The sequence below is a fragment of the Tachyglossus aculeatus genome, chromosome 8 (genome assembly GCF_015852505.1).
Source record: "Tachyglossus aculeatus isolate mTacAcu1 chromosome 8, mTacAcu1.pri, whole genome shotgun sequence".
Lineage (NCBI taxonomy): Eukaryota > Metazoa > Chordata > Mammalia > Monotremata > Tachyglossidae > Tachyglossus > Tachyglossus aculeatus.
The window spans coordinates 7213242-7231122 of record NC_052073.1 but is presented as its reverse complement, the minus strand read 5'-3'; the positions used below and the strand labels follow the sequence as shown (position 1 = coordinate 7231122).

The 17881-nt window shown below is 46.5% G+C and overlaps 1 protein-coding gene across 2 annotated transcripts in view; it reads left to right on the top strand.

The window, feature by feature from the left end:
- Positions 1 to 17881, top strand: part of SLC13A3 (solute carrier family 13 member 3) — a 58795-nt gene that overhangs the window by 19181 nt on the left and 21733 nt on the right. For both annotated transcript variants that reach the window (XM_038750160.1, XM_038750159.1), the window contains exons 2-3: positions 6690 to 6955; positions 10782 to 10945. In XM_038750160.1, coding sequence (XP_038606088.1) covers positions 6690 to 6955; positions 10782 to 10945 — 430 coding nt within the window. The remainder of the gene's footprint in view (positions 1 to 6689; positions 6956 to 10781; positions 10946 to 17881) is intronic.

Genomic DNA, 17881 nt, shown 5'->3' with positions numbered 1-17881 from the left:
AATCAACACATCTTGCTTGAAGCTTTTTTTAAATCAATCTCTCTCTGTGCTTCATCATAAAGCCTATCTACTTCTCCTTGCTCTGCATCTGTCGTTGGGGCAAACTCCTGAAGTATGGACATACTGAATGGTTTTCCTCTGAATCTAACAGATATCAATCGATCATTGACAGCATTATATCCGTAACTGTCTTAGCAATTTTCCTCGTCACAATTACTGCTACGCCATTCCTTCTTTTTTCAGCATGAGCACGATAGTAGAAGATGTGCTCATTCGATTGGAAATGCGCAATACCAGCCCATTTCAGTTTGCTTATTCCTAGGATGTCAATCTTCAATTGGTCCATTTCATTGTTGACTATTTCCAGCTTACCCTGGTTCATACTCCACATGTTCCATGTTCTGATACTAAGGGTAACTTTACAACTTTGGATACTCATTTCTAATATGGTAACATCAGCGACCGGAGGGCCTGAAGGCTTTATTCTGGCCACGTCATAAACACCCACGATACTCTGAGATGTCTTTTGCTTTTCCCCCGTAGCTCAAGGGGTGTCTTCCGACCAGAGGGGCTCGCCTTCCAGCAGTATATCTGTAGTCGTTCTGATATGTGTGTCCATAGAGTTTTCTTGGTAAAAATACGGATGTGGTTTACCATTGCCTCCTTCCATGCAGTGAAAACTCGAGTCTCTGCCATTGTCTTTGACCATCATTTTGATCATTTGATCATCCGTCTTTGACTCTTTCCCATGCTGCTGTTGTCCAGCACAAGTGAATCAACTTTGATACTTCTGTTTAGACCTTTTCATTATGGATAACCCTACTGAGAGTATCTCTCAGTAGCATAGTTCTAAGCTTCGTTGGAGTACGCAAACTCTCCTGCCAAAGAAAAGTATTGATTCATAGGAGAGAAATGCTGGGGGAGATATTCAGGTTGGACACAGTCCCTGTCTCACATGGGCCTCACAACCTTAATCCCCATTTTACAGCTGAGGTAACTGAGGCACAGAGAAGTGAAGTGACTTGCCCAAGGCCACATAGCAAGCCATTGGCAGAATAGGGATTAGAAGTCAGGTCCCTCTGATTCCCAGGCCTGTGCTCTTTCTACTAGGCCATGCTACTTCTCTGCATGCTCTCCCAGCATTTAGTACGGTAATAATTATGGTATTTGTTAAGCACTTGCTATGTGTCAAGCACTGCTTAGAGGTAGAAACAAGGTAATCAGGTTGGACACAGTCCCGTCCCACATGGGGCTCATGGTCTTAATCCTCATTTTACAGACGAGGGAACTGAGGCATAGAGAAGTGAAGTGACTTGTCCAAGGCCACGCAGCAGACAAGTGGCGGAGCTGGGAGTAGAATTTATGACCTTCTGACTCCAAGGACCGTGTTCTACCCAGAAGGTGCTGTGCCCCTATTTATTTGCCCACAGAGAGCAGCTCCTTATTAGCTGGTTGTACTCCCCATTCTGGGGGAAAGGTGGGAACGAAAGCAGCAGGAACAAACCAGCCCTCTTGTCCACCAGATAATCATTTCCCAGCTCAAAAATTAACCACCTGACAGGGCATTTTTCCATTTTTTTTTCGAGTTGGTATATTCTGCCCCAAACATCTAGACTTTAGTCCTGCTGGAAAAATATTTATTTTCCAAATGCAGCATGGTGGGGGCTCATGTTCAGGAAAGGAGACAACCTCCCCCACCTAGAAAATGTGGATGTGGAATGTGGGCCTGGACTTTGGCTCACCCAAGGGCAGTGGGCAAAACCAGCTAATGAGACCACCCATCACTCCCCTCAAGGCCAAGCACAGGGTGAGACCGGCTCAGGGAAGCAGAATGGCCTAGTCAATAGAGCATGGGCCTAGGATTCAGAATGACCTGGGTTCTAATCCTACCTCAGACAATAATAATAATAATGATAATAACAAATAATGGTACTTAAGCGCTTACTATGTGCCAGGCGCTGTTCTAAGCTCTGGGGGGGAAGGGGGATACAAGGTAATCAGGTTGTTCCATGTGGGGCTCACAGTCTTAATCCCCATTTTACAGATGAGGTAACCGAGGCAAGAGAAGTGAAGTGACTTGCCCAAAGTCACACAGCCGATAAATGGTGAAGCCAGAATTAGAACACATGATCTCTGACTCTCAAGCCCGGTCCCTTTCCACCAGGGCACGCTGCTTCTCACTTGTCTGCTATGTGACCTTGAGAAAGTCACTTCACTTCTCTGGAGCTCAGTTACATCATCTGTAAAATGGGGCTTGAGACTATGGGCCGCACATGGGACGGGGACTGTATCCAACTCAATTTGCTCGTATCCTCCCCAATGCACAGTGCCTGACACGTAGCAAACACTTAGCAGATATTATTATTGTTATTATTGTTAATAAAAATCCCAGCTCCACCACTGCTGTGTGACTTTGGGCCAGTCATTTAACTTCTCTGTGCTGCCTCAGTTCCCTCATCTGTAAACTGGGGATTAAGACTGCAAGCCGCATGTGGGACAGGAACTATGTCCCTCCTGATTAGCACAGTGCTTGACACATAGTAAACGCCTAACAAATACCATCATTATTATTATTACGATCATTATTAGAACCAGGGGTGGGAGAGGAGCCTAGTGAAAGTGGAAAACAACCAAGAGTCAGGAGAGCTGGTTATAGTCCCGGCCCTGCCACTTGACTGCCGTGTGACCCTGGACAGGTCATAGCTTCTCTGGGCTCCATTTCTTCAACTGTAAAATGGGGATAATAATTCATTCATTCATTCATTCAATCAATCGTATTTATTGAGTGCTTACTTTCTGCACAGCACTGTACTAAGCTCTTGGAAAGTACCACTTGGCAAAAAATAGAGACAATCCCTACCCAACGGCCTCACGTCTAGAAGGAGGGAGATAATGTCATAATAATTATGGCATTTGAAGCAGCATGGCTCAGTGGAAAGAACCCGGGCTTTGGAGTCAGAGGTCATGGGTTCAAATCCATCAGAGGTCATGGATTCCACCAATTGTCAGCTCTGTGACTTTGGACAAGTCACTTAACTTCTCTGTGCCACAGTTACCTCATCTGTAAAATGGGGATTAAGACTGTGAGCCCCCCGTGGGACAATCTGATCACCTTGTAACCTCCCCAGCTCTTAGGACAGTGCTTTGCACATAGTAAGCGCTTAATAAATGCCATTATTATTATTATCATGTGTCAGGCACTGAACTAAGCACTGGGGTAAATACACGCAAATGGGGTTGGACACAATCCCTGTCCCACATGGGGCTCACAGTCTCAATCCCCGTTTTACAGATGAGGGAACTGAGGCCCAGAGAAGTGAAGTGTCTTACCCAAGGTCACACAGCAGACAAGTGGAGGAGCCAGGATTAGAACTCATGACCTTCTGATTCCCGGGCCAGGGCTTTATCTACTATGCCAAGAGTTGTCCTCCCTCCCCCTTAGATTGTGGCCCAGGGAATATTTGACTGCTTGGTATAGTATCTACCCCATTGCTCAGAGTACAGCTCACAGCAAATCAGGGACTGTGTCTGCTTATTGTTGTGTACTCTCCCAAGCGTTTAGTGCAGTGCCCTGCAAACAGTAAGCGCTCAATAAATACAACAGAATTAATGAATGAATGAAAATATCACAGCGATTCTAAGTTGGGCTCGGAAGCAGGAGCAGTGAATGTCAACCCACCTCTTGACGTAGCCAGCTGGAATAGAGAGAAGCAGGGTGGCTCAGTGGAAAGAGCCCGGGCTAGGGAGTCAGAGGTCATGGGTTCAAACTCCAGCTCCACCCATTGTCAGCTATGTGACTTTGGGCAAGTCACTTAGCTTCTCTGGGTCTCAGTTACCTCATCTGTAAAATGGGGATTAAGACTATGAGCCCCCTGAGGGACAACCTAATCACCTTGTAACATCCCCAGCACTTAGAACAGTGCTTTGCACATAGTAAGTGCTTAATAAACGCCATTAAAAAAAAATAGGCATCCCAGAGGGCTAGGCGGGGAAAGGGGCCACTGAAACCACTTTGCTGGAAAAGCTATCCCTAGCATCCCTACCCCTTTAGTCATTCATTCTATTCATCCAATCGTATTTATTGAGCGCTTGCTGTGTGCAGAGCACTGCGTGCTTTCCTTTAGCGTGGGACCACGGATCTGGATAGAATTCGGAATCAGGAAGCCCAAGAGGACTGGTGGGTACAGCCTGAGGCTGGAAATCAGAAGGACCTGGGTTCTAATCCCAGTTTAGCCACTTGTCTGCTCTGCGACCTTGAGCAAGTCACTTCACTTCTCTGTGCCTCCATTGCCTTATCTGTAAAATGGGGATTAAGAATGGGAGCCCAATGTGGGACAGGAACTGTGTCCAACCCGATTTGCTTGTATCCACTCCAGCGCTTAGTGCAGTGCCTGGCACATAGTAAGTGCTTAACAAATATCATTATTATTAGTAGTAGTATTATGTGGGATAGGGACTGTTCCAATTTAATTACCTTGTATCTACCCCGATACTTAGAACAGGGCCTGGCACATAGCAAGGGCTTAACAAATACCATAAAAAATGAAGAGTTGTAGCCAGCCAGCTTGGGTTTTCACTGCTTTTCCCTCAGTTGATCCTAGCTAATGCTGGAGTCTGCTCTCCGAAGGAGAAGGTTGCCTACTGACCCCGAATAGTTTCCCCGCCCTGGCTTCCCAGAGAGAGGACCATCCATTCCCACAAGGATTTTCACGTTTGGGGCTGGAAGCAAATAATCTGGGATTAGCAAGAGCTGTTCTCCTCCTGCTTGCATTTTCCTCACCGAATACTTCCTTGAGCTCCTGTTTCCCCAACTCCTCTACGGTTATATTCTGTGGAACGATAACTGTAGATACCATATATGCAGATCGGGCACACAAGGGGTTCACAGTCTTAATATGGAGAAAAGGTATTCAATCCTCGCTTTGCAGATGAGGAAATGGAGGTACAGAGATGCTAAGTGACTTTCCCAAAGTCACACGGCAGGCAAGGGGCAGAGCTGGGATTTGAATCCTGGTCCTCTGATTCCCAGACAAGCAGTGGAATCAGAGTAGACCATAACAGCACTGTGGGCAAGGAATGTGTCTGTTTATTGTTATTTTGTGTTCTCCCAAGCTTTAGTGCAGTGCTCTGCACATTGTAAGTGCTAAATAAATGACTGAATCAATGAATGAAAGAAGAAATAAAACTGAACATTCAGTCAAGAATATATAAGTGCTAAGGATGGACATAGACAATTAATAATAATAATAATAATTTTGGTATTTGTTAAGCGCTTACTATGTGCAAAGCATTCATTCATTCATTCAGTCGTATTTACTGTGTGGTTACTATATGCAGAGCGGTGTACTAAGCACTTGGGAAGTACAAGTTGGCAACATATAGAGACAGTCCCTATCCAACAGTGGGCTCACTGTTCTAAGCGCTGGGGAGGATACAGGGTGAACAGGTTGTCCCATATGGGGCTCACAATCTTAATCCTGATTTTACAGATGAGGTAACTGAGGCCCAGAGAAGTTAAGTGACTTGCCCAAAGTCACACAGCTGACAAGCGGCAGAGCGTGGATTTGAACCCATGATCTCTGACTCCCAAGCCTGTGCTCTTTCCGCTGAGCCACGCTGCTTCCCTATTTAAGTGCAAGAGGAAGATATAGATTTGGTAAGGAGCAGCATTTAGTAGAAGCAGCATTGCTTTTGGGGTTTTATGGTATTTGTTAAGCCCTTACTTTGCATTAGACACTGTTCTAAGAGCTGGGGTAGATACAAGGTAATTAAGTTGGACACGGTCCATGTCCCACATGGGGCTCCCATTCTTAATCCCCATTTTTCAGCTGGGGTAACAGAGAGAAGAGAAGTGACTTGTCCGAGGTCACACAGCAGATAAGCGATGAAGTCGGGATTAGAACCCAGGTCCATCTGACTCCTAGGCCCATGCTCTCTCCACAGTTTCTTGTTTGAGAATCCCTCCTAGTAGTCCTCTGAAATGCGGGCGCTTGAAACCTGAAACTTGGCCTGGTTATTAACATCTGGGCGAGTGCACATCTGGAATCATGGCACTTGTAACTTCCACAGCTGTAATATAATCACCAGATGAGAAGCAGTGGGTTCAAATCCCTGCTCCGCCAATTGCCAGTTGTGTGACTTTGGGCAAGTCACTTAACCTCTCTGGGCCTCAGTTACCTCATCTGTAAAATGGGGATTAAGTCTGTGAGCCCCCCTTGGGACAACCTGATCACCGTGTAACCTCCCCAGCGCTTAGAACAGTGCTTTGAACATAGTAAGCACTTAATAAATGCCATTATTATTATTAGCGAAGCAGCGTGGCTCAGTGGAAAGAACACAGGCTTCGGAGTCAGGGGTCATGGGTTCCAATCCCGGCTCTTCTAATTATCAGCTGTGTGACTTTGGGCAAGTCACTTAAATTCTCTGTGCCTCAGTTCCCTCATCTGTAAAATGGGGATTAAGACTGTGAGCCCCCTGTGGGACAACCTGATCTCCTTGTAACCTTCCCAGTGCTTAGAACGTTGCTTTGCACATAGTAAGTGCTTAATAAATGCCATTATTATTATTATTATGTGGGACAGGGACTGTGTCCAGCCTGATTACCTCGTGTCTACCCAAATGTTGGGCACATAGTAAGCGCTTAACAAATACCATCATCATTATTATTCTATCTGCCTCTCTTCTTTCAGGAAGGAAAGTGCCTCTTCGTTATCCTGCTCATGGCCCTGTACTGGTGCACGGAGGCCCTGCCCCTGTCGGTGACGGCTCTGCTCCCCATCATCCTGTTTCCTTTCATGGGGATCCTGCCTTCCAGCAAGGTCTGCCCGCAGTACTTCTTGGACACCAACTTCCTCTTCCTCAGCGGGCTGATCATGGCTTCTGCCATTGAAGAGTGGAACCTGCACCGCCGAATTGCTCTGAAAGTCCTGATGCTGGTGGGCGTTCAGCCGGCCAGGTGATGGGCCAACGCAGGCCGACGGGCTCTTCCCTGACTTCCCCTGGGCAACCCAGTCCTGACAAAAACTCCTCACCGTTGGCTTCAAAGCAGTCAATCACCTTGCCCTTCCCGCCTCACCTCACTACTCTCCTACTACAATCCAGCCCGCACATTTTGCTCCTGTAATGCCAACCTTCTCATTGTACCTTGATCTCGTCTATCTCACCCACATAATAATAATAATAATGATGGTATTTACTAAGCGCTTACTATGTACAAAGCACTGTTCTAAGCGCTGGGGAGGTTACAAGGTGATAAGGTTGTCCCACGGGGGCTCACAGTCTTAATCCTCATTTCACAGATGAGGGAACTGAGGCCCAGAGAAATGAAGTGACTTGCCCAAAGTCACACAGCTGACAATTGGTGGAGTCGGGATTTGAACCCATGACCTCTGACTCCAAAGCCCGGGCTCTTTCCACTGAGCCACGCGGCTTTTCAAACAGAGGCAAGCACATCCTGCCTCTGGCTGCAGTGCCCTCCCTCCTCAAATCTGTCAGACAATTCATTCATTCATTCAATCGTATTTATTGAGCACTTACTGTGTGCAGGGCACTGTACTAAGCACTTAGGAAGTACAAGTTGGCATACATTTCCCCTCAGCACTTAGAACAGTGCTCTGCACATAGTAAGCGCTTAACAAATGCCATTATTATTATCATTATTATTATAGAGAGACGGTCTTTACCCAACAACGGGCTCACAGTCTAGAAGGGGGAGACAGACAACAAAACCAAACAAAACATGTGGCCAGGTGTCAAGTCATCAGACAATGACTCTCCCCCCTTCAAAGCCTTATCGAAGGCTCACCTCCTCCACGAGGCCTTCCCAGACTAAGCCCCACTTTTTCTCTTCTCCCACTCCCTTCTGCTTTACCCTGACTTGCTCCCTTTGTTCTTCCCCTGTCCCAGCCCCACAGCACTTATGTCCATATCTGTCATTTGTTTATTTCTATTGACACCTGTCTCCCCAAGCTCTAGACTGTAAGCTCAACGTGGGCAGGGAATGTGTCTGTTTATTATTGCGTTGTACTCTCTCAAGCGCTTAGTACGGTGCTTTGCACACAATAAGTGCTCAATAAATATGATTCAATGAGTGAATGAACAAGCTTCTCCAGTGTCACACAGCAGGCAGATGGCAGAGCTGGAATTGGAACCCAGGTCCTCTGACTCCCGGGCCTGTGCTCTTTCCACAGGGCTATAATAATAATAATTGTATTTGTTAAGCACTTACTAGGTGCCAGGCACTGTACTGTACATGCCGCCAGGGAAGCAGCATGGCTTAGTGGAAAGAGCCCGGGCTTGGGAGTCAGAGGACATGGGTTCTAATCCCAGCTCTGTGACTTTGGGCAAGTCACTTAACTCCTCTGTGCCTCAGTTACCTCATCTGTATAATGGATATGAAGTCTGTGAGCCCCAAGTGGGACAACCTGATAACCTTGTATATATCCCAGTGCTTAGAACAGTGCTTGGCACATAGTAAGCGCTTATCAAATATCGTTATTATTATTATTACTCAGTGCTGGGGTGGATACAAACAAATCGGGATGGACACAGTCCCTGTCCCCTGTGGGGCTCACAGTCATCATCCCCATTTTACAGATGAGCTAACTGAGGCCCAGCGAAGTGAAGTGACTTACCCAAGGTCACACAGCTGACAAGTGGTGGAGCCGGGATTAGGATCCATGACCTTCTAGGCTTTATCCACTATAGTAGGCTGCTTCTATCTACACTGCTTCTCTATGTAAACACCTCTTTAGTAAAGAAGATGAGTGGATTCCTCCAGCTGTGTGTGGATGGGTGGGAGTGTTCAGCTCCTTTAGACTCTGGTGTTCTGGCTTCATCTCTCCTGGAGGGCCAGATCTCTGTCCGGCTCTAAGGGTTAAGGGATATGTATACATTGTAAGGTTTCCTGAAGAAATTCAGTTTGGACTTTATTCATTTACGCCAATGACCGCCTGGACCCAGATCCAGCCGACTTCCTATGCTGAGTCCTTACAAAGTCCACGTTGCCCTTTGCGTTTTCCTCCCATGATGGCTTGGCTACTTTAGCTCAAGGTCCTGGGTAAATCCTTAGGCCTTCTGAGGGCGGGGATGATTAATAATAATAATAATTATTATGGTATTTGTTAAGTGCTCCCTATGTGCCAAGCACTGTTCTAAGCACCGAAGCAGATACAAGGTAATCAGGTTGTCCCACATGGAGCTCACAGCTTTAGTCCCCATTTTGCGTATGAGATAACTGAGGCCCAAAGAAATTGAATGGCTTGGCCAAGGTCATACAGCAGACAAGTGATGGTACCAGGATTAGAACCCACATCCTCTGACTCCCAAGCCCGGGCTCTTGCCACTAAGCCATGCTGCTTCTCTAGTAGCGTGGCTCAGTGCAAAGAGCCTGGCTTTGGAGTCCGAGGTCATGGGTTCAAATCCCTGCTGTGCCAATTGTCAGCTATGTAACTTTGGGCAAGTCACTTAACTTCTCTGGGCCTCAGTTACCTCATCTGGAAAATGGGGATGAAGACTGTGAGCCCCCCGCGGGACAACCTGATCACCCTGTAACCTCCCCAGCGCTTAGAACAGTGCTTTGCACATAGTAAGCACTTACTAAATACCATCATTATTAATAGTAGTAGATTGTGTCTATTTCCTATTTTGTACCCTTGCAGGTGCTTAGTACAGTGTCATGTCCACTATGAGATTGATTTCTAACCCGGTAAATTAATGACCAGAGTTTGCAGGGGGCTTTCAGAAGAGTGGGCTTTCTGGATGGTGATGTGTCTGGAGTTAGATCTTCCAGAGCTCCGTGTCTTCCTACTTATTTGGGAGAGAGGGGAGAGGGGAGAAGCTTCATATTGGACTCCCCAAACCCAAGCCTAGTCCACGTAGGAACCAAGATCTGGTGCTGTGCTGGCTTAGCACCAAGCTGAAGCATGGAAGCAGTGTGGTGTAGTGAATACAGCATAGTCCTGGGAGCTGGGTTCTAATCCTGACTCTGCCACTTGTCTGTTCGGTGACCTTGGGAAAGCTTCTCTGAGCCTCAGTTACCTCATCTGTAAAATGGGGATTCAACACCTATTCTTCTCCTCCTTAGACAGTGAGCCCTATGTGGAACCTGATGACCCTGTATCTACCCCAGTGCTTAGTACAGTGCTTGGCACTTAGTAAGTGCTTAACAAAGACCACAATTCTTATACTTATGAATTATTATCACTAATAATAATTAGTGAGTACAATAATTGTTATTACTATTCCCCCAGCGCTTAGCAGAGTATTTCGCACATGGTAAGTATGCTTAACAAATATCACAATTATTACACTTACATAATAGTGGGAGTAGTAGTAGTAGTGATGGTCTAGTGGTTAGAGCCCGAGCCTGGGAGTAAGAAGGACCTGGGTTCTAATCCCAACTTCTCCACTAGTCTGCTGTGTGACTTTGGGCAAGTCACATCACTTCTCTGTGCCTCAGTGACTTCATCTGTAAAACGGAGATTAAGAATGTGAGCTCCATGGGGGACAGGGGCTGTGGCCAACCCGATTTGTTTGTATCCACCCCAGTGCTTAGAACAGTGCCAGGTGCATAGTAACTGCTTAATAAATACCACAGTTATTATTATTAGTAGTAGTGATAGTGTAGTAAGTGACTGAGGTGGCCACTTGCCCAGCCCCTTAAAGCCTCTCACCAGTTACCGCCACCCTCGCCATCCTCACCACCCTCACCATCCTCACCATCTTCACCACCTTTGCCACCCTCGCCACCCTAATCTCTTCTCTGGTTTGGCTGCCCTCAGGCTCATCCTCGGGATGATGATGACCACTTCCTTCCTGTCCATGTGGCTAAGCAACACCGCTTCCACCGCCATGATGCTGCCCATCGCCATCGCCATCCTGAAGAGTCTGTTCGGAGAGAAGGAAGCCACCAGGGAGCTCTGCCGAGACAATGAGGAAGTGGCAGGTGATGCCCGGAGCGAAAGAACACCCCGTTTCTTTGGAAAACATGGCATTTGGGCCCCGGGAATTGTGGGAGTGGGAGCTAGGATGTTGCAAAAGGGAACATGGAAAGTAGGACTACAGAGTGAGTTACATGCTCTGTATGTTTTACTGTAGATAAGAAGAAGCAAGCAGACAAGCCGCATGACCTAGTAGACAGAGCCCAGGCCCGGGAGTCAGAGGACCTGGGTTCTAATCTCAGCTCTGCCAATTTCTTGCTGTATGACCTTGGGCAAATCACTTCCCTTCTCTGGGCCTTAATTTCCTGAACTATAAAATATGTATTAAATTCTCCTTCTCCCTCCTACTTAGGCTGTGAGCCCTTTGTGGGACAGGGACTGTGTCCAACCTGATAAACCTGTATCTACCCCACTCCTTAGAACAGTGCTGGACACATAGTAAGCACTGAACAAATATCATAAAACAGAACAAACAGGAGATTGGGATTCATGTCTAATCCAAGGATTAAGAGATACTTTACCTTTCCCCCAATTCCCATCAACAGTTTAGGCTTGTTCTGTTGAAGAACAGGGCAGGAGAGGGTAAGCAGGTATTTTATTTCCATTTTACAGATGAGGAAACTGAGGCATCAAGAAGCCATGTGATTTGTCCAAAGTTACACAGCAAGCAAGCTGTAGTCCTCTGACTCCCACCCCAGGCTGTTTCCATGAAGCCTTGCTGCTTCTCTGATAATAATAATAATAATAATAATAATAATAATAATAATAATAACAATAATAGCAATAATAATAATACAATATTGTTCTTCCCTTCTCTAGGCTATAAGCTCCTTGTGGGCAGAGAATGTGTCTACCAACTCTGTTATATTGTATTCTCCCAACTGCTTAGTTCAGTGCTCTGCATGCAGTAAATGCTCAATAAATACCATCGATTGATTGATATGTATTAAGTGTGCACTAGATGCTGAGCTAAGTACTAGGATAGAAAGATTGTAGCTCCATCAGGCTGATGAAGCTAATAATAATAATAATATGGCATTTTTTAAGCCCATAATCTTTGCCAAGCACTGCATTAAGCACTGGGGCACTTACAGGTAATCAGGCAGGACACAGCCCCTGTCCCATATAGGAATCATAGTCTAAAGGGGAGAAAGAACAGGAATTGTATCCCTACTGTACAAATGAGGGAACTGAGGCACAGAGAAGTGAGATGATTCAGCCCAAGTTGACACAGGCATGTGGTGGAGCCAAGATCGAAAACCCAAGTTTTCCTACTCTATCCATTAAGCCACACTGCTCTGTCCCCTGCTTCACTGTGGGGACCCAATAGAGGTTTTCAAGTTATAAAGTGCTTAAACACTTTATAAAGTGTGTTTACATGCTGCCAGGCAATGGGGCTAGAGTTCTGTGTGTGTGTGTATCAGTGTGGACTTTTAGAAACTGGCACAAACAGACTCCCAACGTCAAAGCTCAGGACTTCCAAGCTGATTTAGGACAAGGAGGTGGAAACAGATTTGCTCCCGGAATCTGATTAGAGGGGAGAACCAGCTACTGTATGTTATAATAATAATGATGATGGCATTTGTTAAGTGCTTACTATGTGTCTGCCCCACGTCTACTGTGTGACCTTGGGCAAATCACTTCACTTCTTTTTGGCTCAGTTCCCTCATCTGTAAAATGGGGATTAAGACTGTGGTTCCCAAGTAGGACAGGGAATGTGTCCAACTTGATTACCTTGTATCTACTTCAGTGCTTAGAACAGCTCTTGGCACATACTAAGCACTTAACAAATACTATTGTTATTATTATTATTATTGAGAAGCAGCATGGCATAGTGCCTGGAGCATGGGCCTGGGCATCAGAAGGTCATGGGTTCTAATCCCAGCTCCGTCATTCATCTGCTATGTGACCTCGGGCAAGTCACTTCGCTTCTCTGGGCCTCAGTAACCTCATCTGTGAAATGGAGTTTGAGACTGTGAGCCCCACATGGGGCCAGGACTGTGGCCAACCTGATTTGCTTGTATCCTCCCCAGAGCTCAGTACAGTGCCTAGCACAGAGTAAGCGCTTCTAGACTGCGAGCCCGTTGTTGGATAGGGACCGTCTCTATACGTTGCCGACTTGTACTTCCCAAGCGCTTAGTCCAGTGCTCTTCACATAGTCAGCGGTCAATAAATACGATTGAGTGAATGAATGAACAAATACCATCATTACCATCATCATCATCATTACTATTGCTATTATTATTATCAGTCCGGTCTCCCATAGCTTCTCCTGCCTCTCAAGAAGAAGGAATCCTTTCCCTAGACTTGTCTGGAGTAAAACTGGTCCAAACACACTACTTCCTACCTGGCCCTAGTGAGGGAGAAGTCTGGGGCCAAGTAAATCATTAAGACAGGGCAACATCTTTGCACACAATAAACGTGTAACTGACTAGGACCATGTGAGGGGAATGCTGGAGCCTCTGAACCAAGTCCCTGCCCTGAGCTGAGGTCAGATGGCTGCCCAATGGAGCGTGGTAGCATCTAGAGGAACCGTCACAGCCTAGCGACTTTCTGTTTGTCCCCCAGGGATCAAAACTACAAGGGCACAATGAGGAACATCCATTGGAATCAGCCTGCCCCAGGAACCCAGACTAATAATTAAAGTATTTATTGCTCACTTACCAGGGCCAAATGCTGTAGTAAACAGTCGATCGATCAATGGTATTTATTGAGTGCTTACTGCGTGCAGAGAACTGCACTAAGCACTTGGGAGAGTACACTATAATAGAATTGGTGGATATGTTCCCGGTTCACAAGGAATTTACAGTCTAAAGCCCTGGGAAGCATGGCCTAGTGGCAAGAGCATGGGCTTGGGAGTTAGAGGACGTGGGTTCTAATCCCGGCTCCTCCACTTGTCTGCTGTGTGACCTTGAGCAAGTCACTTCAATTCTCTGTGCCTCAGTTACCTCATCTGTAAAATGGGGATTAAGACTGTGAGCCCCACGTGGGTCAAACTGATTACCTTGTATCTGCCTCAGCGTTTAGAACAGTGCTTGGCACATCCTAAATGCTTAGCAATATTATGATTATTATTACATAATACAATAGACTGTAAGCTTGTTGTGGGCTGGGAATGTGTCTGTTTACTCCTCTATTGTACTCTCCCAAACGCTTAGTACAGTGCTCTGCACACAGTAAGCGCTCAATAAATACGGTTGACTGACTGACTACAAGCAGTTTGGAAACAGTCCCTGTCCCACATGGGGCTCGCAGTCTAAGGGGGAAAGGAAGATGGGAATCTGAATCCCATTTTACAGATAAGGAAACAGAGGCACAGAGAAGTTAAGTGACTGGCCCAAGGTCACACAGCAACCAAGTGGCGTAAACGGGATGCAAACCACGGTCTCCCGACTCCGTGGCCTGCTTCCCACCAGGCCACACGGTTAACCTGGATCAGCTGCTGCAGATGGAGGGACTTAGCCCGAAGGCAGCATGGCCTAGTGGAAAGAGCAGGGGTCAGAGGATGTGGGTTCTAATCCCGACCCCTCCACATAATAATAATTATGTTATTTGTTAAGTGCTTACTGTGTGCCAGACAATATACAAAGTGCTGGACTGTACGAAGCTCTGGGTCTGCTGGGTGACCTTGGGCAAGTCACTTCACTTCTCTGGACCTCAGTCCCCTCATGTGTCAAATGGGGATCAAGACTGTGAGCCCTCCGTGGGACAGGGACTGTGTCCAACCAGACTACCTTAAATCTACCCTAGTGTTTAGAACAGTGCTTGGCACATAGTAAATGCTTAACAAATACCACAACTGTTATTATTTTGGAAGACTTGCTAGAGAAGTAGCGGGAAGGAGGTCAGAATTTATACTGCTGGGTTGTCATCCTGAGAGTGACTTTGACCACCCAGGATGTGTTATTAACTCTTATTTCCTGGCTGCCCCTGTGACCCAGTGACCAGTCCCTCTTTGGACACATGCAAAGGTCATCGCGGAGGCTGCTGCCCTTGCAGCTCAGGGCTGCGGGGTCGGGGGGAAAGGGGAGGAGGCATTGGACCTGGTCTTCTCAATGCAGCTCTAAAATTTCCACGATTGGCCTCATCTTTGCCCTTCCATCCTCACTTCCTCCTGGCTCCCTGCAAACCAGCTCATCCTCCTGCCTCTCACCAAGATCCCCTTCCCACTTTTCCCAGCCCAGAATCTGCCCACTTCCATGCCACTGGAGAAGCAGTGTAGTCTAGTGGAGAGGGCAAGGGCTGAGTCCAAATCCCAGCTTCACTACTTGTCTACTGTGGGACCATGGGCGACTCCCTCATCATAATAATAATTATGGTACTTGTTAAGTGCTATGTGCCCAGCAATGCATTAAGCACTGGGGCAGATAAAAGTTAATCAGGTTGGGCGCAGTCCCTGACCCACATGGGGCTCACACGCTAACTTCCCTGGGCCTCAGTTTTCCTCATCTGTACAATGTGGATTGAGTTCCAGTTCTCCCTTCCCCTTAGACTTTGAGCCTCCTGTGGGTCAGGGACTGAGTCTGACCTGATGAACTTGTATAATAGTGGCATTTATTAAGTGCTTACTATGTGCAAAGCACTGTTCTAAGCGCTGGGGAGGTTACAAGGTGATCAGGTTGTCCCACGGGGGGCTCACAGTCTTCATCCCCATTCTACAGATGAGGTAACTGAGGCACAAAAAAGTGAAGCGACTTGCCCAAAGTCACACAGCTAGGTGGTGGAGCCGGTATTTGAACCCATGACCTCTGACTCCAAAGCCCGGGATCTTTCCACTGAGCCACGCTGCTTGTATCTAGCCCAGTGCTCAGTACAGTGTTAGGCACATAGTTATGCACTTAACAAATTATGGCACTCACCCTCCATGCCTTGACAAACCACACCCCACCCTTCCTTCAAATTTTCACTAAAATTTCACCCCTCTATTAAGCCTTCCCAGATAACACCCCCCACAATCAATCCCTTAACAGTATTTACTAAGTGCCTGTTATGTCCAGAGGACATTAATAAATGCTTGGGAGAGTACCATAGAATTAACACCCACATTCCTGCTCTTAAGGAGTTTACAATCTCACAAGAGCATCACAATAGTTGACTAGGAGCCCTGAACACCTATGTAAATCTCCGTACAAACTGATTATATGTTTTATCACTTGTCTCATGGCTATCGTATGTGAATCTTTAAAGGCCTCATAAGACAGAAAGTGCTTCGAGGGCTGGAGTTATTCCTCTGTCCATCCTACAATGTCTGGTTCCGTGAGATCTGCCCACAGTGGGCATTTCACACAGACTGTTGACTGACTGACTTACTGTCTTCCTGGGAGATGGAAAATGATCTTTGGAGGGTGGCTGACCTGACTATGGACTTGGATCGGAGCTGACCAACATTTGGGGGAACGGTATCCCTGTAATTTTGAGGCAACACGTCAGCATGGGAAGCGCTATGGCTGGGAGCCAGAAGGACCTGGGTTCTCATCTCGGCTCAGCCACTTGTCTGCTGTGTGACTTTGAGCAAATCACTTCACTTCTCTGGTCCTCTATTACCTCATCTGTAAAACGGGGATTAAGACTGTGAGCCCCATGTGGAACAGCTACTGTGTCCAACCTGATTAGTTTGTATCTACCCCAGTGCTTAGAAGAGTGCTTGACATGTAGTAAGTGCTTAACAGATGCCATCATCATCATCGAATGTTCATTGGGTCATTAATGTTCAGTGGCTCAGTGGAAAGAGCATGGGTTTTGGAGTCAGAGTTCATGGGTTGAAATCCCGGCTCCGCCAACTGCCAACTGTGTGACTTTGGCAAGTCACTTAGCTTCTCTGTGCCTGAGTTCCCTCATCTGTAAAATGGAGATTAAGATGGTGAGTCCTCCTGGGACAACCTGATCACCCTGTAACCTCCCCAGTGCTTAGAACAGTGCTTTGCACATAGTAAGCGCTTAATAAATGCCATTATTATTATTATCTTGGCTTTGGTGACAGAGCTGAAATGTGAGAACTGGAGGAAGGTAGGAAGAAGGGTCAAGGTAGGGTGAATTTAACTTCACATCCTCTAGGCTGTAAGCTCCTTGTGGGCAGGGTACATGTCTACCAACTCTGTTGTATTGTACACTCCAAAGCGATTAGTACAGTGCTTTGCATAGAGCGAGTGCTCCGTAAGCGCTTAGTACAGTGCTCTGCACACAGTAAGCACTCAATAAATACGATTGAATGAATAATTGACTGGTTCACACCCACCCTTAGCCACAGGAAAAAGCTGAATCATGGCCCAAACCCTGCTTTACGTGAGTGAAAGATTGCAAGCTTGTTGTGGGCAGGGAATGTGTCTGTTTGTTGTTATATTGTACTCTCCCAAGTGCTTAGTACAGTGCTTCACACACAGTAAGCGCTCAATAAATACGATTGAATGAATAAATGAATGAAACAGCTTTCCTTTGAGTTGTCTCACTGTCCAGATTCCAGACAACGTGGAGGAAGAAAGTGGTTCTTTTTGCTTTGCTTTAGGCCCGAAGTGGAAGACAGCCCAAGGCAGGCTTGCACTCCCACCCACACACCCTTCTATTGATCAATCAATTAATCAATCAATCATATTTATAATAATAATAATTACGGTATTTGTTAAGTGCTTACTATGTCTCAGGCACTGTTCTGAGCACTGGGGTAGGTACAAGATTGTCAGGTTGGACATAGTCCCTGACCCAAGTAGGGCTCACAGACTTAATTCATTTTACAGATGAGAGAACTGAGGCCCAGAGAAGTGAAGTGACTTGCCCGAGGTGACACAGCAGACAAGTGGCAGAGCCGGGTTGTTAATCCACGTCCTTCTGGCTTCCAGGCACTTGCTCCTTGTCATTTATTAAGCACTTATTATGTGGAGAACACTGTACTAAGCACTTGGGAGAGTACAATGCAGCAGAGTTAGTAGACATGTTCCCCGTCCACA